General features: G+C 41.3%; 1 protein-coding gene across 1 annotated transcript in view; it reads left to right on the forward strand.

Annotated features, from left to right (window-relative positions):
• The first annotated feature begins 346 nt into the window (after positions 1 to 346).
• The window catches only part of CUNH10orf12 (chromosome unknown C10orf12 homolog), a 50,091-nt gene continuing 27,436 nt past the window's right edge, over positions 347 to 23,001 (forward strand). Inside the window, exon 1 of the mRNA XM_018565730.1 lies at positions 347 to 995. Coding sequence (XP_018421232.1) covers positions 347 to 995 — 649 coding nt within the window. The remainder of the gene's footprint in view (positions 996 to 23,001) is intronic.

Raw genomic sequence — 23,001 nt, forward strand, 5'->3', positions numbered from 1 at the left:
GACGGTAGAAAATGTGAACATAACTTTTGAAATGAGCTCTGGTAAGAGAAAGGTATATTTTTGTTCAAAAAGCAAAAATTGCATAAAGGTTGAAGATGAAGAAATCAGCTGCAGTCCAGGTGTTTTAAAAAATAATTGTCCATTTAAATGTAAAAAAATTAGTAAGCAGGAGCCAGCAGATGCTTCCGTTTCTTTTGCTCGAACAAGGAGTAAAACAAAATGTGCTGCATTAAACCCATTGACGGAGGATAATGAGAAGCTTAATAAAGCAACAATATTGGAACCCCCCTCTGCAGAAAATAGGAGGCAACCTTCAAAATGTAATATATCTCGTGCATTTACTAACATGGACATTTCTTTACATCGTTCAAAAGATAAAGCAAAGGTTAGACCAAAATTTATAGACTGGTGTTTTGAGGAGGAAAGCCAAGAACGTATCTCCACCTTTAATAACAAATATTCCTCCGTTCACAATAACTGGATTCCACTAGAGAAAGATGTGTCCCTTGCCCCAAAGTCTAAAAATAAAGCAGACAAATTAAAAGAGATATGGAAAACCAAGAAACGGGTGCGGAAAGTCAAAACCGTGGAAGACACCCAGAGATATTCTCCGATGCAAATGCTTTTTAAGAACTCTTTTAAATTATCTGATGTTTGTAGATGGTTCTTGGAAACAACGGAAACCAAATCTTTGGTGATTGTCAAGAAAATAAATACCCGTATTCCTGAAGAACATCAGCTTCCTGTTCTGCCTTCGCAGAAACATTCAAGCGCAAGTTTATATCCTCACATTCTGCAAGCCAAACGCTTGAAAAAACACCTGAAGAAATTTGCTTCTGCATATCCAGCGCTTAATAATGCCACAACTCAAAATGCACTCATCGAACCAGACAACAAAGTACAGCTTGTTGAGACTTCAGAAGTCTCAGTAAAAGGAGCCAGTGACTCCAGGTGCTCAGGACCAAAAGATAAACCTACTAGTGCCCGAAACCTAAGTAAGTACAATAATTTTAAGGAAAAATTACATCATCAAATAAAAACACCATTAAATAAAAAAAGCAAAACATCCACGGCACAAAATTCGTCAACAAACGTTGACCTCGTGCAAAACAATAAGCGATTACCTTCAAAAATGAATTCACAGACTGCTGCAAATCTCCCTGTCTGTAAAGTTGTCGCCGCTGGTGAAAAGCAGAAAGCTAGAAAACGTCCCAAAGATGACCATTCAACAAAGCCAGGTGTACAGACAATTAAAAGAAGAAAGACCGAAATAAAACAACAGCTGGATAAAAATAGGCACAGTAATATTAGAACCGCACTACCAACAAAAAAAACAGCGCACAAAGTTGAAAGAACAGCCACCGTTTCAAAATCCCAGGCTCCAAAAAGGCAAGAGGTGAAAGCTCAAGTGGGTAAGGCAGCCACTTTAAAGAAAGGGAAAACAAAAACTGCTATGCAAAAAAAACCCAACAAAACACGACTTGTCGTTCGGAAGTGTCAGACAAGATCATCAAAACTGCGACTAGCTTCCCCAGTCCTGTCAGAACAGAGAATCACTAGGGTATCACAGCCATGGATGAAGGAATGTCAAAGGAAGTTGTGTATTGGGTCTAAAACGGCAAAAAAAGCTCAGCACGCTGAGAAAAGAATAAGCAGGTCACAAACAGACTCTTCCACACAAAGCAGGAGATGATCACTTGAATTAAAATGAGAAACTAAAATGGTTACCTGTGTTATGTTGTACAGTTATAACTTTGCATTAATTGTGAACTTTTTTTTTGTTTTCATTTTTAAACTGTAGCAAACCTACCGTTAACCATGCTGTTGTAGGAATCATAAAGCTTGGAGTATGGGGAAGGGAAGTGTATAGTTTTTAGAGGGTTTTTGTTTTGTTTTGGTGCTCAAAGTAAGTTATTTAGGTCTTTTTTTTCTTTGAATCAGTGAATGTTGTTAAAGTACAGTGCCTTATTTATCTTTTCTTTTTTTTTCCATTAAATTTTTTTTAATCTAGAAGACACGTCATTGTGATAAGCATTGCATTTAATACTTGATGCACAAGCACTTGTACTGTAGCAGAAATCAGGCACACCTATGTTTGCATTTTATTCCAATGGCTTTCCCCCACCCTATTTTTTTTTCCGTTTCTCACACTCACACACACACACAAAAAAGAAAACAATTTTATTTGTGTTGGTAGAATTTATAGATTTTTGAGTTCCTTTTGTTAAACAGCTGATAGAAATTATGGGCTTCCATTTGATCCTTCTTGTTTTAGAACAGTTCTAAAATGGACTTGTCACTTACTGTGTAAGCAGCCATTTTGTGAGCTGGACCAATGTCCTTTAGAATATAGCCAGTCAGTTCGCAACTGCAAGATAAGGTAAAAAGGGCTCGTATAGTAGCCACTTCTGTAATTATCCTGCAGTGACAGAGGTGGTATTATCTTTCTCTTTAGTGGTCACAGGTTTGTACTGAATTTGGAGGCTTGCATTATAATTCATTAAATGGCTGACTATGCTGTGAATTTAGGACATACATCATGAGAATTGACTGTCTTTGTTAAAACCGATGCTAAAGAGGCCAGGGTTGTAAGCAAATTCTCAGTACAGTTTTTGTGGTGCAACCTTGATATTAGAAGGTTTCATCCTTATGATAGTGTCAAATCGCTCCTGGTTTGCACTCTAAAGAGTTGCACACTTGTTTCTTACGATCCCCCAACTTTATTTTACATTTGTCCTGTTATTCATGCCTAAAAACGTGACCTAAAAGCTGTCCTGTTCTTTATTTGCCCTAGTTTTTCTGATGGAATTATAGCTGCTGTACTTGTCCCTGGCCTTACCTTATGGCTGTAGCAGTACATCGTAATTATGCAGCTGGCAGTGTCAAATTAATCCGTTTATAAGATTTGTTTTAAATCTATTGTCCATGCAGAAAAAAATATCAATTGAAGCAAGTCCCCCGGCCTTTTTGTGGTGCACATCTTAATGCTGCCATGCAAGCTAACTGCATTGGTTAATCAGTTACCTAAACACCCCTCACATGCCCTTCCCCAACTTAGCTGTGCAGAGCATGACCCCATTTGCTTCAAGTGGTGCTTGAAGCTAAAGATTGGGGTGCTGGGATGTGAAAATACATCACCCAGATATTAGCATGGGATTTCTATGAGCAGAAAAGAGGTAGGAATAAGGTGGGGTTCAGAGGATTGGGTAATCGTAAAAAAAAAGAAAATTACACTTGACCAGAGATCAGCTCGAAAAAAAATCGATAGGGATGATTTGAAAACTGTATAACTACATGTTATATCACAAACTTGGCTATTCTATACAGTGGCACCTCGGTTCACGAACGCTTCTGTTCGCGAACAGGAAGTTCGGCAAAATTTTGCTTCCGTTTGCGAACTCTGCATCGGGTGACGAACACATCCGCAGCCACCTTCTCCGCTCTGACACATGGTCGTGGCTTCCTCTAGTCTGGGAAAAAATACTATCCTTGTTGCACTCCTTACCAAAAAGTCCCTTGTAGTGGGGGATGCTCGCACCGCAAATATCAGCAGAATTGTAGAAATGTCACCAGCGCACCGGTCCTTTTAGGATAGCCAAGGCTTCATTTATTGAAGTTCTTTGTCATATGAAAAAGCGCTTGTTCATATGACAAAGAACTTCAATAAATGAAGCTTTTGCTATCCTAAAAGGACCGGTGTGCTGGTGACATTTCTACAATTTTCCTCTAGTCGAGATCACAGTTTGATTCGGTACGCGACCAGAATCATGGAACGAATTAAGTTCGTGAACCGAGGTACCACTGTATTTTGAAAGTTTAGTACAGAAATGTAAATCGATGTTCCTGCAGAGCGGGTGTTGGGTACACAGTACTCCCAGAATCCAGGACAGCCTAACGCCCTCATGCTGCCAAGAAACGACACACCACATTTCTGAAGACAGTACTTTTGTGGGGCTAATACACAAAAACTGTATTAATGAATTTCATCCTAACCTAGTATTTTCCAGCATATGCAGGTTTTGTCCGTTTTCATGATTAACATCCTATAAGTGATTGGTCCTTTTTTTTTTTTTTAATCGTCCATTCTTCCTGAAATTTTTTTTGTATTTTTTTAAACACGCTTGTCAGGTCATGAATCCTACACATATATGCATCTAGGTCACAAATATTCTATTTATATAACAACTAATTTGCACTCATTTGAACATTGAATTTGCACAAGCGGACTGGTAAATGAAACTCGTGTGTGTAAGCATTAACTTATATAGATACTTTGTAGAACTTTAAAGCACACATTTTAATCCCCTGTGTATCATCAGGAAAGGTGGTTTGGGAGTTTCCATTTTTATTTTTTTTTACAATTTTGTACAATTTATGTAATTATTGCAATAATGTCATTTTTAATGTTAGAAATAACCAAGGTGTGATTGGAAATTCAACAAATTCTACTGTAAATTCATGTTTTTCTATAGCCAGTGGGGAGTTTTTCTACTGTTCAATACATAAATCATTAGCAGGTAGTGGGACAGCACACATTGATTTTAATCTGATACCTACTCTGCAATCTTTTGCAGATGACATTTGCACTGATGAGGTTAAACATTTTAAAGCTAATTTTTAAATAATTTTATTCGGGTTTGATTAGATTGTTTTCAGGTCTGTTGAAATGAATTGGTGAAAAACATTCCGAAACTCGTGAGTCTCAAAAAAAAAAGGGTGTTTACGAATACTACCGTATATTTTTGTATTAAGCTGTTCTTTCAACTGTTTCGTTTTTTGGACCTGTCATGTTAAAGCCAAATTGGTGCGCAAAGAAACTAGCATTGTTGCTCTTATTTTTTTTTCTTCAAAATTTAATGTCATTGACCAACATCCATGGATTTGAAGAGTATATTTTGTGTGATTTATTACTTTTTTTTTGTCCTATTTCACTCTTAATCCATTGATCGTCTGTATTGATGTTCTGAGTCTCCAAGGGAAAGGTATAATTGAAAATGGCAGTGGGTGGTGGCTGTCTTTCCCCTCCAACTAAGTTGTCTCCTTGAATAGATTCAGGTCGTCCCTTCACTGTTTTGTTTATGCTTTTAAAATGACACTAAACTCGGGATTTAAACCGTAAATATACATACAAGTACCTTAACTATTAACATAAATGTATCTTATTTGTTTATCACTCGGCTGTAGATCCTCAAATCATCTCTGAATTGGTGCTGACACTGTCCTTCCTTCTGGGGGGGGGCTACTTTTGTTCCGCATGGTCTCTGTGTGTGTTGTAAAGTAGTCACCGCTCCAAGCTCGCTCCCGGGATGGACTACAATCTCAGTACAAATTAATAAACTAAACATGAGATTGTAGTCCATCACAGGAGTGAGCTTTGAGTGGTGACTACTTTACAACACACACAGGGACCATGGGAAAGAAAAGTAGCCCCTCTCCAGAAGGAAGGACAGTGTCAGCACCAATTCAGAGATGATTGGAGGATCTACAGCCGAGTGATACACAAATAAGATACATTTTTGTTAATAGTGAAGATACTTGAATGTATTTTTAAGATTTAACTCTTGAGTTTAGTGTCACTTTAAGATTTCCTCTTCTGCTATCTGAAAGTGAAGCTCAAGGCAAAAAAATGTTTTTCGTTAGATAGTGAGGTCAGGTTTTTTTCATAGGGAAAGCAAGATGAATGCAGGTAGATGGATAGCAATAAAAACACTTTTTAGAAGACCTTAGGAGGCTTCAGCCTGGTTGAGGTTATTATCTCTGTCTTCACATTGTGAAAGTTTCCCTTAATTCCTGATACAAGTTCTAACATATCCCCTCCTTATTCAAAAACAAAATTTTAGCTGGTCTTCCACTTTGGGCTTTTGCCAACACAGAAATACAACACGTGTAAGAATTCTAAGCAGTTTATTAACCAAGCTGTTGTAACGTGCATTAACAGTATCACATTATAACAATAGCCATGCTTCCTCATAAACCAGGGAGAAGAATATTAAGCAGAATAAGTGAATTGAATTGTTTTGCTGTTTGCTAAGAAAAGAGGTGGAGGGGGACTTGTCAAATTGTATGTTTGAGCAGAATATATATCTGTTAAAAAGAAATACATACACATTGCCCGTGTTTTGTTTCTTAAAAGCAAAGTACAGAAAAATACCTGTAATCTTGCCAGAACTTGAGCATACTAGCTTCCTGTAGTGAGCTCACAATGCTGCCTATGCTCTAAAATCAGTGTTGTCAGCTCTGCCATTTGGTTCTCTCCTTGTGGACTTCAGGACATCTCCCGGAGATGGGAAGGTGTTCTGTAGTTCAATGACGAAAAATCAGCAGAACTGATAACATTGTTTTTAATTTGCTTGTGAAGCAGAGGCAGAGTGGTTGGCTCACTGCAACATATTTGGAGCACACTGGATTTTGAATGCATGTATTGCAGAGATGTGCAGCATGTGTGTATTCCCTAGACATACATTTTTAACTGCAGAGCGTGCTTCCCATGATTGTGAGCTTCACAAATGTTTTCAAGTATAGTCAAAGTGTGAAGACTGTAGTCTTCTCATTATAGTCAACCACTCTCAGAATTTTGGCTCCTGAGTGGTTTGTCCTGTCTCTCCCACCCCCTTCTTACACTGTCAAAGTTAACACACTGGTGAGGTAGTCAAACAATATAGGGTTGGTTTCTCCAAGCTGTAATCCTAAAACTTTAGAAGGCATTTTTTTTATTTGACACAATGTAGATTTTTATCCAAAGGTTTTAAAAATTTGTTGAGGTCTGTACTCCATCATACAAAAAATAATCTGACCTGCTCAGTGGTTTCAAGAGAAACCTTGGAAAAGGAAAAGGGTAGTTGGGTGAAAATACCCTTCACAAGCTAAGTTTGCATGCTTTACCTAAAACTTGCTATATACACAGCATGTCTGGTTGCAGCTTGCTCTTTAGAGACATTTAAATGCACTCCCTGAAAAGAAAAGGGTTGTGTCACTGATCTCTGCTGTCTGGATGAAATACGCTGGCTGAAAAATCAGCATTTGACACTACTGGAGTGTCTAGTTCCTACGCCCTAGCTACAAGCAGTGGTTCTATAAGGCCAGCCCCTACATCGTTACAGGGCAAAGTAGTGACCTCAGGGCCTTGCGCACTAGGGAACCAGGTGTCTAACATGTCCCAAAGTGTGTCTAATGCAGAAAATGTTTAAGGCAGTGTAGCGCTTCAGGGCCCATTCACACCATGTCCGGATCAGATGCGGTACGTTACATTTGTCTTCTGCACCAAAAATGCATCCCAACGCATGTTATTTTTGGGCTCTGTTCACACCAGTCCAGTCCGTTCCAGCGCAGGAAGAAAAAAATGCATGTCACATTTTTCCTGCACTGGAACGCACCCGGATGCGTCACAAACGCAACAGAAGCTATGACATGGAGCAGGAAGAGATTAATTTGCATAATGACATTACCCCCTAAAAAAAAGCGTCACAAACGCACCGCACCACGTTTTCAGAAACGCATGCCGATCTGTTGTGGACATGGTGTGACAGGGCCCTTAAAGGAGAAATATGAGGTGATTGATTTTCACTCAACCTCATAGTTCGAGCCGACGTGTGACAATGAAACTGTCACACGTCGGCTGAATAGATCGGGAAGTGAGCGAACACATACCGCCGCTCGCTCACTTCTTGGTCATGTCCCTGCAGAGAGCCGTGACTGTCACTCACCACTCCCTGCAGGGATTTCCCCTCCCCTGTCCGATCCTCCAGCACTGACTTGCGGAATGGACGAGGGAGGGGGTACAGCTGGCTCTGCCTCTACATAGGCAGAGCCAGCTGTCAATCACGCAGCTGGGTGGATCGGGGCAGTATTGTCGGGATCTGTCCCAGTTGCGGCGGTCTCAGTATACCACGAGCTGTAGCTCGCGATATACTGAGCTTTGGGACACGGGAGGACGCTAGTTGATGTCCTCCCGTGACCCTTGGAAAAACTATGGGGAAAAGCACTTACCGCATAGTTCTCCTTTAAGACAGCAGAGATTGGCTTCGGGAGTGGTTAGTAGTATGCCTTTTCTTTGCCAGGAGTGAGACAGATTCACTTTAATTACAGACATGAAATGACGCCCCCAATTGATAGAATGCTTCTCCGACAGCTGGTAAAAAACTTGTGACCCTTTCTATTAGGTTATTTATTTTGCAAAATAAGCCTTTTACTTCCTTAGCATTAAAGAGGAGTTTAATATGTCTTGGGATCATTTGTTTTGGTAGTGTCTATCAGGAGTCTTATTTTTTGTGTCACAGAGGATCTTCTTTTGGCACAGCTGGAATTTACCGTTTTTTTTGGGTTAGCCTCTTCTGGTTGTTCTTACTAAACCTTTGTCTTCAAAATTAGAAAACAAAATGATGTGAACAGGTCTGTTTTCCAAGCAATTTTAGTGCTTTCCAACCTTTACCTCAAGGATTGCAAACATTTTATAGATTTTAGGATTTCTGCTGTTAACAAGACAGTGAATTTGGTCAAGTAACATAAAATTTATTCTGTCCCAATATCCAGGCTTCTGTGCAGCCTTTGGGTCATCAAGTTGGGCAACCGTTTTGATACTGAATTGAAGCGGACTATTTTTTAAATCGCATACAATGTGTAACCTCCTAATCTTTGCAGGTAGTAGACATTCCATTTACAGCTCAGAATCTGTCACAGCCTTTGTTGGATCTTTTTCTTCATCTCCGTTACTTCATAACAGGTTGTGCCTGCTACATTCATGCTCTGTGGTCTTAGTTCACACCCTTTAGAGCAAGACATGCAGTTGTATTAGAAATTGGCAGTAATGATTTTTGCCTTCTACATTATGACTGCCTGCAACCAGTTTGGGCGTAAAATTATATGAATAAATCTTTGGCTCAGTAATTAGCCATACTTATAAAATGCTAGCCTCCAAGCAATCAACATGGAAGGTTTTTAATGTACTTTCTACATGCTTATAGAGGAAGCTTCCCAGCTGTGTCTGGGTCTCCTTTGTTCATTAAAGATCATGGACACCTCTGTATTAACAGCTATATTATCACTTTCCAAGAATAATATGTGCAAGGATTAAGGTCAGGTGCCTTCTTTGTTCAAAATATGTCTTAGTTTTTATGTTTTTCAAAATAAACACATTGTGGTGCAGCATACCATGGGAATACATACAGGTGAAACTCGAAAAATTAGAATATCGTACAAAAGTTCATTTATTTCACTAATGCAACTTAAAAGGTGAAACTAATATATGAGATAGACTCATTACATGCAAAGCAAGATAGTTCAAGCCGCGATTTGTCATAATTGTGATGATTATGGCTTACAGCTCATGAAAACCCAGATCCACAATCTCAGAAAATTGTTGGCAGTGTGGGCAGGTGCCAAGTCCTGCTGGAAAATGAAGTCAGCATCCCCATAGAGCTCGTCTGCGGAAGAAAGCATGAAGTGCTCCAAAATCTCCTGGTAGACGGCTAATTAGTGCATTAGTGAAATAAATGAACTTTTGCACAATATTCAAATTTTTCGAGTTTCACCTGTACATGCAGTCGCTAATGTCTGCAACACTATTTCTGAAGCTGTTTTAACTTATAAGCCATTCATGGACAGGTTTTTGCTTTTTTTGTAAAGCATGTCCTGCTGTAATTTGCATACTTTTATTTTTTACTGTTAGAAGAGCATTTCTAGATAAATTTGTGGTGGTGCAAAACATTTGTGGTTAAGATAAAACCTCAGGCATAGCTGGCATCCTTTTTGTGTATAATCTGTATGCCAAACTTAGTTTGTTTTGTGGTCACATAATCATCCTTAAGTGATAGGTTTGTTCAACAATTTAGAGTTCCTGTTTATGTGACCTTTTCCCCATGTCACGCCAGATATATAGCAGGCACCCTTTGATGCCCTAACTTTGCTTCCCCACTCTGGTCCACCACACCTCATACTTGTTGCATGCACCTCAAGAATCATGTTACTGCCAAGTATGGGAGAACACATGGCATACCTACCTGAAGCTTTGCATAGTCTGTTAGCAGCTAGGGTGGTAGACGAGAGAACAGAATACAGTAGTGTGCATAATATATGTAGTGGCCATTTGAAGAGGTAAGTTAGAATTCGATAGAACTTTATTTATTAAATGGTGACTACAAGAAAAAAAAATACACTTAGTGTCTCTTCATTGGCAATTATTTGGTGAATCTACAGACTCCAGATCTCTCATCTGTCAAAAAGTTTTATTCGTGTGTGTGTGTGGTCAGAGATAAGCCTCCTAAAGACCTATTTCTTTTTGTGATTTCATGTGTTTTTGCATAAATTCTGTTCCTTTTTTTTTGTCATCTTATACTAGGGTTAACTATGGAGTGTGTCCCTTTTGCAGGTATGCACCTGTTTATATTGAGAAGCAGAGGAGGCTGTTTAATGCATACAGTATGACAGTAATATGTTCTGTATTTGTGGCAGTGCCTCTGCCATTGCACATCATCAACATGTTCTTGTGTGTTTTTAATTGTCGCCGTGTACAGAGCCATCTCTAAGACAAGTTCAGGGATTTTGAGCTATCCAATATTTTTGTATTGCAGTGTCATTTTTATAGTAATTTTGGGGGTTTAGAAATTGCATTTTTGACAACTGTACAGATACTGTGAAAATACAATATGGTAAGGTTTTATTGTTTCCAATGATTTTTTGGGTATTTAAAATATATTTTAGAAGAAATAAATAAAACAATGTTTGCTTTTGTTTCCTGTATATTTATATGAAATCATGTGATTTATTTGTTTCAGCTTTCCTTTGCCATGATGAATATAAAGATCTTTTTTTCAACACCGAATAGTCTGGTCAATTTAACACATTTAAATCTTGTTTTTCTTTTATGTTTTTCTTACTGAAACACTTTTAAAAAAAGGTAAATATGTTCTACAAATTAGCATATTTTAGGGGTCAGAATTAATTTAAAGTCCATTTCCACTTTTGTCACCTTTGTAAGTGATTAGCATTTTTTTGGGTAATAAAGAGGTGCAATGATTTATACATGTGCACATTTTCATGACTCACACTGCAAGTTTTCTTCAATTTTTTTATTAAGTTTTTATCAGGCATGAATCCTAGAAATTCATAATTTTCTCCACAAGAAATTCAGTCTGACACTAGGGTCGGATTGTAAAGCAAGCTCTAAACAGCTGCCCCCTCCCTGTGACTCCAGCTCTGCTTTTGCACAGAATACACTTTGGGTAGGGGGGGGGTGGTGTGGAGAACTTACACACATTGCTTGCACAGCACATGGGTATCCATTTCCTTGAGCAAATGAAAAGTTAATTAAAAAAATGTAAGTTTGTGTTCATATACAGTAACTGCATATGCCTGCTTCATCGCTGGGATTCTTTTTATAATAATACCTGTGCAAAGGTGGAAATGGGCTTTAATGTTGTTAGAGGTGTATACATTTAAGTTGTAAGTCTATGAAGGGTTGTCTATCATGACAATCCATTGTGTTTTCTTTGCAAGATCTATATCTTGCAATTAGTTTGTGCTCTTTCTTCTGGATAGCAAATTAGAACTGGTTTGGTTAGAATGCAAACCTACTTTTATATTTAAGGCTTTATAAATGGATGCTATGAAGAGGAAACCTACACAAACAGGGGAAGCACAACATGTGATCTATTGGTAATTGACCCCAGTGCGGCAAGGCCACGGTGCTAAATACTTGGCCACTGTCCTTACCCCCAAAGGATTATCTATTCACATGGAAGTAAACAATACATAGCGGCTGTGGAAACAAGTTACGTGGTTCTAAACAACAATAACGCTTGCCAAAGACAGCTCAGATTTTGGCCAAAAGCTCCCCTCCCCCGGCTCAACAAAAGTAGATTTGAAAAAAATGGCTGAGCCGGCTGGAAAATAAGCAGCCAGACAGTGACTGCATTCTGTCAGATTAATTCAAGCAGCCGTGGTTGCCACAGCTGCCAAAGGCTGGGTGTACACTTTTAGAATTTCGTCCAATTCTCAAGAATTGAACCAAAGTCTTATCACTGAAAGTAAAAGAAAATCCCACATTTTGGGTTGTCATCAGAACAGGAATAGATGGAAAACCTTACAATGCGGACCCTAGTTCTAATGACCACCAGGGATTTCCCTCTCCTTTTTTTAATCTGGAGGATTTCATCTCACTTCCTGTTTTGTCTATTGGACAGGAAGTGAAATCTCCCCAATGGGACACAGATGGCAAAAGAAAACTGACAGGGAGATAAAACCCTCCCTTACTCTGTCCAAAACAAAAAAAAAATTGGCTTCAGTTCTACTTTAAACATGTAAGGAATTTGACTCCAAACAAAATGTGTTTTTGTATTAACGCTGACTTCACATATCACACAACATAGCATAGTTCATGTCTGAACACCTTAAAATGCATTGTCTCATATAGTTTTGTTTGTTATTCTCCTTTTATACATCTGCACAAATTTGCAATTGTAAAGACAAGGTGAAGACATAAATGTTCGTGAGGCATAAACAGTCCAATCCTTGTTATATAGCTTGAGCGCAATATCCAGAATCATAAAATTGTCACTCCCATTCAGCCAAATTCAGGTGGGTTAAGCCAGGACTGTTATATGTTCCATGGGACCCCCTGTTCTTAAGCACATAGTTTTGTATTAGTTGGTGCCTGTGGAGATCCTTATTTAACCAGGTCATGGTACAGCTAGTAGTAGTATGTAACATAATACGTAACCAAAATGTGACTACCAATACCCCAGAATACACCAAGTGTGAAATCATCGGTAAACACAGAACATCAAAAAACCTAGATTCCACCTGTATAAGGGACTCTACATACTTAAGTGTATCAACTTCTATCAAATATATCCAATACAAAAGAATGTGACCACTGCATACAACTAAAATAAAAAATAGTAATTTACCAACCAGGAGCATCCCGAGGCCGGGTGTCACCCGGGGCGGAGACCGGATTACTCCCCGCTGTGATGTCACCACACGCGTGCACGATGATGTCATGGCGCATGCGCGGTCATGTAAGTGACGCCTGCCGGTGGCCATCTTAGTGATGGCCCCTGGCAGAGAGAGGAGGGGACGTTCACCCAGCGGGATGAGGTATGCCGCCGGGTCCCCTGCTCTCTCTTGACACTGTCAGGCTCTCGGTCCATGACCGAGTGCCCGACTTTTTAGAGGGGGTGACACCAAAATGACTGTCAGTCATTTTGGTGTCACCCCTGCAATGGTGTCACCCGGGTGCGGGCCGCACCCGACTTATGACGCCACTGTTACCAATCAAACGATAATATTCATTAGAGCAACATTAACCACAATCTATTAAAAACCATGGTAAATGTTAAATTCACTCCAATGTGCTGTTTCCCACTCCATTGTAGCCTCATATACCATCTGGATAGTCTTTATTTCAGTATGTATTTTTTTTAAAAGGAAAGGTGGAATCCAGCCAATAATAGTACAGTATGTGTTTCACAGTTTCAACCAGAGTGCACTTCTTCAACAATCCAATATTGTGCCAAAGATAATCACTGAATGTGGTGATATATGGAGTCTCAATATATACAGTAGTGTTTAAACGATGACTGCAAAGTGGAGAACATGTATTATATTGTAATCCGATGTCCAAACATATTCAGACCTGCATTACATAGGAGTCACAGCCCTGACATCTGGTTCATCTGTATATCCCAGTTCAAGCAATCCGGATCCTGACCGCACACAATCCGAATAGGATAGTTCCTCCTAGCAATATGTCAATATTGAAATCTGTGATAGCTGTGCAGGCCTTTGCCAATAAATCTATAGTCGTCATATGCACTAGATTCTGCAGGAATCTCCTTTAGGCTGGATACTCAAATATGCAAGCAAAGGCCACAAACAGTTTTCATTCAAAAAAGATTGATCATGTCCATATATCTTCACAAAAGTTCTCCTCAGAGGTGTGGCTGGTATAACACACATATTCGTTCCATTGTATGCAGCGTTTAGGTGCAGGTAACCGATTATTTTTCATATGAGTTGTATGCAGTGGTCACATCCTTTTTGTATTGGATATTTTTTGATTATATGTCGATTCTTTGATCCACTTTAAAGTATGTAGAGTGCCTTACAGAGGTGGAATCTGTTTTTTCTTACATTTTAAGTAGTAGTATGTAACATTCAACTGGGGGGAAGGAGGTAGGGGTTGAGGATATAATTGCATACCTCGCTATTGTTTACTTAAAATTAGGGATGCACCGATATATCGGCCGCCGAAACATATCGGCCAAAAATTGCACTTTTGGCATAATGCCGAAAGTGCAATTTTCCTGCCGGTACATCGGTGCATCCCTGATTTCTTTCCTCCCCGCTGGGCGCTGCTCTATGTCCCAGCTGGGAGGAGAGAAACTGATAGCCGGCTGAGCGCTGCGGGAGGAGAACGCAGTGAGCAGCCGGCGTCTCCTCCCACACGGCTCAGCCGACTATCACAGTCCGGCAGAGCGGTGTGGGGGCAGAGATGGCACTGTCACAGGAGGCTGGGCTTTCCTCCCTACACCGCTCGATCAGCCTCCTGTGACAGCGTGCCAGAGAGGAGAGCGGGTACAAGCAGTCAGTGATCGCTGAGTGTTTGTAGATAATTGAGGATATGGTATGTGGACTATATCCTCAATTATGAATGAATGGGAAGGGATCTACATCACCTCCTGTTCATTCATAGTTGAGGTTATAGTAAACACACTCCGCCCTCATGTTATGAATGAACAGGAACACTCATAGAGGATGAACACAGAAGAAGAGATTGAGGACTCTGTGTTCTCAATCTCTTTTTCTATTTTAAAAGGGAAATATCAAGGGTCTGTTTAGACCCCTAATATTTCCCCAAAGCCCCTAAATGTAAAAAATAAAAATATTTAAATTAATTATCAGTGGGACACCTATCGGTGAGCGAGCATGAGCAGTAGGTGTATATGTACTTACTACCATCTTGCATCTATAGAGCTTTACTGTGCAAGAAACTTTGCCGGGGCAAAATTTCCCAGGATGTGCCACAAGTGCCTCTTTTGTCTATAAATAACCATAGTTTAGATTATTTCTCTTCACACCATTATACACACAATAGAATTAGTGTCAGAAGTCCTTTTATTTGTCATGGAAGGAATATATAACTGTATATTGCAACTGAGCTGTTATTTCAGCTGTTGCATTAATGGCACTTACTCTGAATGAATTGGCTGTAACTCATGATGTAGAGATTCTACGCACGTATTTCAAGATACAGTGTAGTCCGTGGGTGAAAACTAGTGTTAACAGGAATTTGTCAAGAGGAGAAGAAAAACCTTTCTTGACAAGTCATTTGCTGACTTCAGAACTTCATTCTGGTTGTAGAGGATTGCTTTTGCTTGCATTGAAGCAAAAAAGGGTTTCATTTTACTAAACTAGGAATGCAGTTCTGGAATGAAAGGAAATTCCCGTCAGAGACTGCTTGGAAGAGTGTATTCCGTTTGTAATGAATGACACTGCAAATACATATTTTACATCCTTTCAAAATTAAAACAGTTTAAACCTAGCCTAGATTCTTACACATTTCTCTCTTTCAGTCCTTGTTGAGTACATTACACACAAAACTGATCTTTCCTAATCGTAGAGGACACCGGATTAGTCTTGACAATGGGTTATACTGCCACCTTGAGGTGATTGTACACTAGTATACAAGGCTGGATGTATTCTTTCTACTGAAAGAAGCTGTCCTCTTTATGGATTTTTTTTCAAGATTCTTCTAGCAAGTTGTAGCTGTTTCATAGCCACTGTGGCTGTTTTGCTGCAGCTTTTCGATTGCTTGACTGCTCAGATAAGCATTGAGGGACTGTTCCCTGCATGAAAGATGATGTGCAGCCAGCCTGTAATGTTGCTTTGGAAACTCAAGCCTGCATTAGGCGCTCATATAGGTCCCTAGTTCAACACATTGAGTTAGCTTCAGGGTGCTTTACAGATCCGGGGCTAGTGGAGCCCTTTCCCTTAAATCTGCTTTGGGGAGTCGGGCTTAGTGCCATTCTCCGGCCCAGTGTGATGATACCCGGGTCCCCCCAGAGTTAATAGCAGAGCACAGGCTGTAAAACATTTTCCATGGAGTTTCACAGCCATAGGAGGGAGAGCTGGCCATTTTTAAATATGGCACCATTTTTACCTCACTTTGTTGCTGCTTTTGTAGCATGGGTCACCATTGCGCCTGCACAGACTGCACCATTTTTCTTTCTGGAAATGCACTGACTAGCCAGGCCCCTTCTGCTTCATCCTCCTACAGTACATCACAACAATCCTCAGGCATCTCCTGGGTACCTGTGCCAGGCGCAAAAGTATAAACCCTTCCCTCTCCGCAGTATTCAAGGTTGTGAGTACTTTCATCTGGGCCCAGAAAATTCTGGATGCAACTAAACATTCTGGCAGCGTGGCACAATCAGACTCTATCTCTGGATTGTCACATGCCCCTGTTCAATGAGGCTCTCTGACATGGTGGATTTCCAATCTTGAGCTGGTTTTCATGCTTATGAAATTTTCTGTCTGATGGATCTGTCTTTTTCCTCAAGTGTGGTCTTGATCAGCATCTGATCTAGAGCAACATCAAGGGGCAGATCTTGGCCCTAGCTATTTTGTTCCAAAGACTGCTTGCTGGCCACTCCTTGGTTAAGGCATTTGTGCAGGGTATCGCTCACATTGCTTCCTTTATACTTCCCCAATGACACTGGAATATTGTTCTGTCTGCCCTTCAGGGGCCAACCCATAAGGGATATTGTTTCAGGAGTAATTGCCTAATCTGAGCTCACTTGCAGTGTGGCCTTTCTCATTGCTATCACCTCCTGTTATCTACCAGGTGGATGTTCAGGCCTCATCGAATGCCAGTTTCAGTTGTAAGGTGCTTCAACCTGCATTATCAAGCCCTTCACTTTTTTTTTTTTCGTGGGCCTGTTAGTGTTTTGGTTATTGCATTGCCCACCTCTCATTTGGCCTACTTTTGGACACCCCATGGCTAAGACTGGTCCCGTACTGTATGATTAGGAAAAGAAAATTTTTGACTTGCCAGTAAAATTATTTTCCTAGAGTATAGGACAGAGGTCCTTCCCCTCTGTTTCTTATGATCTCCCTATTGCTTGCTACAAAACTGAGGTAGGCAGGAAGTGTAAGGGGTTATACTAGGGCTGTACTTGCAAAAATTTTATGACAGTGCCCAATCACCTCACGGTGCCAGTTATAATCCATGGTTAAGACAGATCCTGTGTCCTGTACTGTACTCCAAAATTTTACAGGTAAGTCAAATTTATTTATGTATATATTTTTTTCATAACTGGGACCCATAGTGTGCTATAATTCTTCTTCTGAGATACCAAATATTTATATTCCAAAGTGTACTCAAGGCAGTTTTTTTTTTTTAGTTTGAGAACAGCTTTCTGCAGCCTGTTATGCAAACAGTGAAAATATAGGCGACTTCATTTGTACATAGTGCAAAGGTTGCCTTTTCCATGTCTGTAACAATTGTAGCATAAAGTAAACAAAGGATATACTGATAGTTGAAGTATATTTTGTCCTCTGCACACACCCTCTGTTGTTTTTGTAACATGAGATATATGGTAGGGGAAGTGTGGCTACAGCAAATCTACTGTAAACTGTTCGTACAGAGTCGCTTGTATTTCCAAATGGGACTAAGATGGCTGCCAATGATTATTTCCTTATAAGCATATCTGACTATTTGCTTAGATAAAGTCCAAACAACTCAAAGACCATGTAGTCACTTAAAAAGTGCATCTCTTTATTTTAAGCAGGCACACCAAACAGCATGGTCTGACTACATGTTTGCATATTTGCTGTAAAGAAACTGTTTCAGGCACCACTAGAAGGCAGTGTTCGGAAACTGAAGACCAGACTGTAATTTGGTTGTATAAGCAGCCTGTCTTTTAGGAGTTGGCTTACAGCAGAGCAAGATGTATTTATAGGCACGAGGCTGCAGCCAGCACTGATGGAAGCACGATTCCTTTTCAGTCAAGGTATTGACATTTTTGTATACTCTGCAAGAAAAAGTACAAATGTGTAATTGAAAGTAAACACTAGCTATAATGCATTTATAGCAAGTACAGTGCATTCAGAAAGTATTCAGACCACCTTCACTCTTCAATTTTGTTATGTTGCAGCCTGATACTACAGTTGTTTAAATTCTTTTCTCATTAATCTTCACTCCGTACCCCATAATGACAAAGTGAAAACAGGATTTTAGAAATGTTTTCAAATGTTTAAAAGGAAAAACTGAAATATCACACTGACATAAGTATTCAGACCCTTTGCATCAACACTTGAAATTTAGCTCAGGTGCCTCCCATTTCTCTTGATCATTGCTGAGATGTTTCTACACCTTGATTGGAGTCCACCTGCGGTAAATTAAATTGATTGGACATGATTTGGAAAGGCACACACCCCTCTATAGAAGGCCTCACAGCTGACAATGCATACTGTATCAGAGCAAAAGCCATGATGTCAGAAAGCCAGAGTTCGAGTGTCGCCGCATGAGCCTGTTGCGGACTATTGAGCCGTAATAGGAGCGGTGTCTCTACGTAGACGTGCGTGCCGGCGTGTCATTTGAACAATTGGGCTATATAGTCTGTGATCAGCTATGCTGTCAGATTGTCTGTGTTCCTGTATTTTCTGTATCCTGATTACCCATTACTGACCCGGTGTAACGAGTCCCGGCGACGTGGCGTCACACCGCCCTCTCTCTCTACACAGACAGCCGCTTTGCGTTCCACGGTGGAACGCGGAAGCCGCTCGACTTCCTGATTGCAGGGCGAGCGGCCTGTGTTCCACGGTGGAACGCGGAAGCCGTTCATTCCGGCCGGCGGCTCCTCCTGCTTCCTGGGGGTATTTAAGGGCTCAGCTGAGGCAACATGGCGTCGCACAATTGGGTTCAGAAGCGCCTGTTGCCTCCTGAAGCCTGAGACCCATCTTCCCTGGACTGCCAGTGACTGATCGCTCCTCGACCTGCCTCAGGACTCCCTGCAACCTCTAGATGGACCCAAACGCAAGTACTACTCCTACTGGAGTCCTAAACCCTTGATACTGGGATCAACACCTTAAAGTGATATAGACTGTGTTTAAGACTACTATCAACTGTCTGCTGGGGTTTCTCCTTCCATCAAACTCAGTGTATCAGAAACCGTCTTCCCTTGTTGCCAATACGGGTTCAAGTTTTGTGGTTACCTTAGGGCTATAGGCTATGAAGTAATAGCCTAATTACCTCTCTTCCTTTCTCTCAGTTATAAGGCTATGATGCAAGAATCTCTAACTCCCCGCTAAAGATTGGGAGAGACGCCTGAGATTCAAGCCTGAGAAGCCTTAACCCCATACACCCCTAAGTATAAACTTCCGCAGTTGAGATCCAAGCAGTTACTCTCACAGCAGGCGTGACATCCGGCTTGGACTACCTTCTGCTGTTGCTTGCTCCCTGAAGACTCCGGCTTATTTTTACCTTGATTCTGCCTCACCCTTTGTACTGCGTTGCTAGCTCGTTGATGACTTCGACCTGCCTTGACGATTCTTCTGCCTTGTGTTTTCTTCAGTGTGTTCTGCTTCCTCAGCTCGCCTGATCTAGAGTATTCTTGATCCACTCTACTGTGCATCTGTATCCTGCTTCCTGCCCGGATCTACGCACTTCATCTCGTCTAACCAACGCAACAGACTCACCATCCTTTGGCACCCTTGCCCCTCTGTGCCCCGGAACCCCTGTACCCAATCCAGGTGCTCCGGGACCGGAGCTGTGAGAGAGGCCGCCCTCGTCAACTCAGACTCCTCAAAGGTACGTAACACATGAGGTCAAAGGAACTGCCTGCAGAGCTCAGAGACCGGATTATTGCAAGGCACAGATCTGGGGAAGGTTACAAAAAAAAATTCTGCTGCACTGAAGGTTCCCAAGAGCATAGTGGCCTCCGTAATTCTCAAATGGATGAAGTTTGGCACAACCAGGACTCTTCCAAGAGCTGGTTGCCCGGGCCAAACTGAGCAATTGGGGGAGCAAAGGGGCTCCTAAGAACTCGATGGTCACTCTGACCTGAGCTCCAGACATCCTGTGTGGAGATGGGACAAAGTTCCATAAGGACAACCATCACTGCAGCCCTCCACTGATCTGGCTTTTATGACAGAGTGGCTAGATGGAAGCCTCCCCTAGTGTCCCCTTTCCACTTTAAATACGCTATTGAAGTGCAGATCAGGACCCGAGCAATGATAGCTATGACACCAGAAGGGATGCAATACCAGTCCCATAGAATGGGGAGGAGGTCGGTGAACAGAAGTTCACCTCTTTTCTCTCCATCTTCCCGCTGGCACCCGACATGCCGGTCCTAGGCCCGCAGGAGGGAAACACGGTTGGGGTGTCGGGTGAGGGGGTAGGCAGGCACTTTACTGGCCCATAGAAAGCGATCTGACGGCCGCCAGAATCGCTTCCATTGTAAAGCCGACAGCCGGCTTTAGTTGCCGGGAGTCTGTTTAAACAGCCCCGCTGCCACTGACATAAGGCAGCAAAAGGGTTAATTCTATCACTGATCTTGAAGAAGTATGCAACGTGTGAAAACAGACCACCTAATCTGCATACTTGTTCATGGTCTGTGTCAGTGTTGAAGACTTAGAAAATATTACATTTTACCAAATCATAATTCCAAAGTCTTATTTAAAAAAATATATGTTGCCGTGCTTGAAAACCATATGTTAAATTAACCTCAAAGATAATGACGTGTAAAGGAGACTAAAGTGTGTTAGCTTTTCCAATAAGTTAAGGTGTTACTTTTACAGTGTTACGTGATACAAAGAAAAATCTCACACATACGGTTATATGCCTTTCACAAAAGAATTCTGATAAAGAGCTGTATGGGCAGATCAAGAGAGAGATCAGATGAACTTTAAAAGAGTTCTAAAGAAGCGCTGCAAAAGTTTTGCCGGGTATCTGCAACTCCTAGGCAAGAGAATATCTCACCATGCTCTTGACCGGTATGCCCCGTAACCCCTTAGTGACACAGCTTCAGAAAATGTTTTGGTTCCTGAGGATTTTGCCATTTTTGCTATGTGTTTGTTTAACCAGAATTTCCATGTTCCTCATGCATTACACCTACACATATTATATACAATTTGTTAAAGGTCAAAATTGGCCAGCTGAGCCCGTCCACCACATCATCTTAGGGTCACCCATTCTAAGTGACAGCTGCAAGTACAGACTTACGCCCAGCATTTCAGGATCCACCTGGTACTATCTTCATTTATGGATCCAGCCACCTTGCAACAGTGAATAAAGAAGTTTCTTGCACAGACAGGACCACCTTTCCATTCCCCAACAGGAGGACATTAGCCACCTCCATCCAACAGTGAGTGATTTTCTTTTCTTTCCCACACCCGCCATCAAACGATTCAAACAAATTTATGTGGTATCCCTTCTAGGTAGTAGCGCTTCTTTTTTTTCTGGTCGTTTATTCTGTACACAGGGTTCTTCCCCCTGTTAACCTCCCTGGCGGTAATCCCGAGAGTGGCTCGGGGTTCATTTTCAGTACCAAAAGCGGTAACCCTGAGCCACACTCGGGATTACACTGTAGTGTCACTTACCTTGTCCCTACGAGCACCTGGTGTCCTCCCGCTGTGTCTCCCGGCCGATGCCGGCATCTGTCTTCCTGGGTTCCTTCCCTGCGAGCGCCGGAGTCGCAGGGGGGCGGAAGCGGCGGGAAATTCAAAAGTAAAAACATGACATACACACAATACAATGTAATCTGTTATGATTTACATTACTGTATCAAACCATTCCACCTCAGTTTTGTCCCTAGAGCTTTGTCCAGTGCCCTGCCTGCACTTTTACTGTTCTTTCTGCCTGGAAACTTGAGAACGTCCATGGCATCCAAAAAGCATCTCTTTAGGTCAAAAGCGGTTTTCGACTAGCTAGAAAACAGCGATAGTGATATAGAATCACTTGCAGAATTGAGCGATAGTGATTCGTGGGGAAATTCGTCATCAGACACTGAAAGTGACAACAGCGACGATTCTGCGATTTTTCATACCCGGGATGTTTACTAAACCAATATGCAGTGTCTAGTATTATAGTGACTTGTAATATTGCACCATGGTTTGGACAAATTTCAGTGTTTTTGGTTTGATTACATTATTGAATGAAATGTATTATTATATTAATATTTTTTACAATTATTTATTATATTATCATTTATGATTTCGTGTTTCAAACTTTATCATACCCGGGATGTCTACTAGACTCTTGTTTGGACAGAATTTAGTGCGTTATTCCTAAGAATTACAGGCCTACAATGTAAAACAACAAATTTCCATGCAAAACAATGTACCGCTTTGACATTTAAAAATACTGACATAATCAGACCGCCAGGGAGGTTAAAGGAGACAGTACACCAATTATTCCCACCAATATCCCCACCATCAGTAGTGTGCTTAACATAGCTTTGTTTGCTTTTTTGTTGTTGCTACATTCGTCTATGGATATCTTGCCCAGGATTGCAGACACAGAGGTCTTAAATACACCAAAGAACTCTCCTTACAAACAAGCTGCACTTCCATGGATCTTCATAAATTAAAGCAATTTGTTCTTAAAGGAGAACTATGGGGTTAAGGCTTTTCCCCATAGTTCTCCTTAGGGTAACGGGAGGACACAAACTAGCGTCCTCACGTCACCCTAGGCTCAGTATACCGCGAGCAGTAGCTTGCGGTATACTGAGACGCTGAAGCGGATTCCGACAATTATGTCTGGATCCGCCCAGCTGCGTGACATCTAGGGGCCGAGCCAGCTGTACTCTCCCCCGTCCGTTCCGCCAGTCAGCGCTGGCGGATCGGAGGGGGGAATCCAGCCCCTCCCCTGTCACGGCAGAGAGCCGTGACATTATCGAGAGGTGAGCGAACGCCGGTATGTGTTCGCTCACCTCCCGATCTACTGAGCCGACCTGTGACAGTCTCATTGTCACAGGTCGGCTAGAACTATGAGGTGAGTGAAAA

Source organism: Nanorana parkeri, unplaced genomic scaffold (assembly GCF_000935625.1).
Source record: "Nanorana parkeri isolate BGI_ZX_2015 unplaced genomic scaffold, ASM93562v1 scaffold881, whole genome shotgun sequence".
Lineage (NCBI taxonomy): Eukaryota > Metazoa > Chordata > Amphibia > Anura > Dicroglossidae > Nanorana > Nanorana parkeri.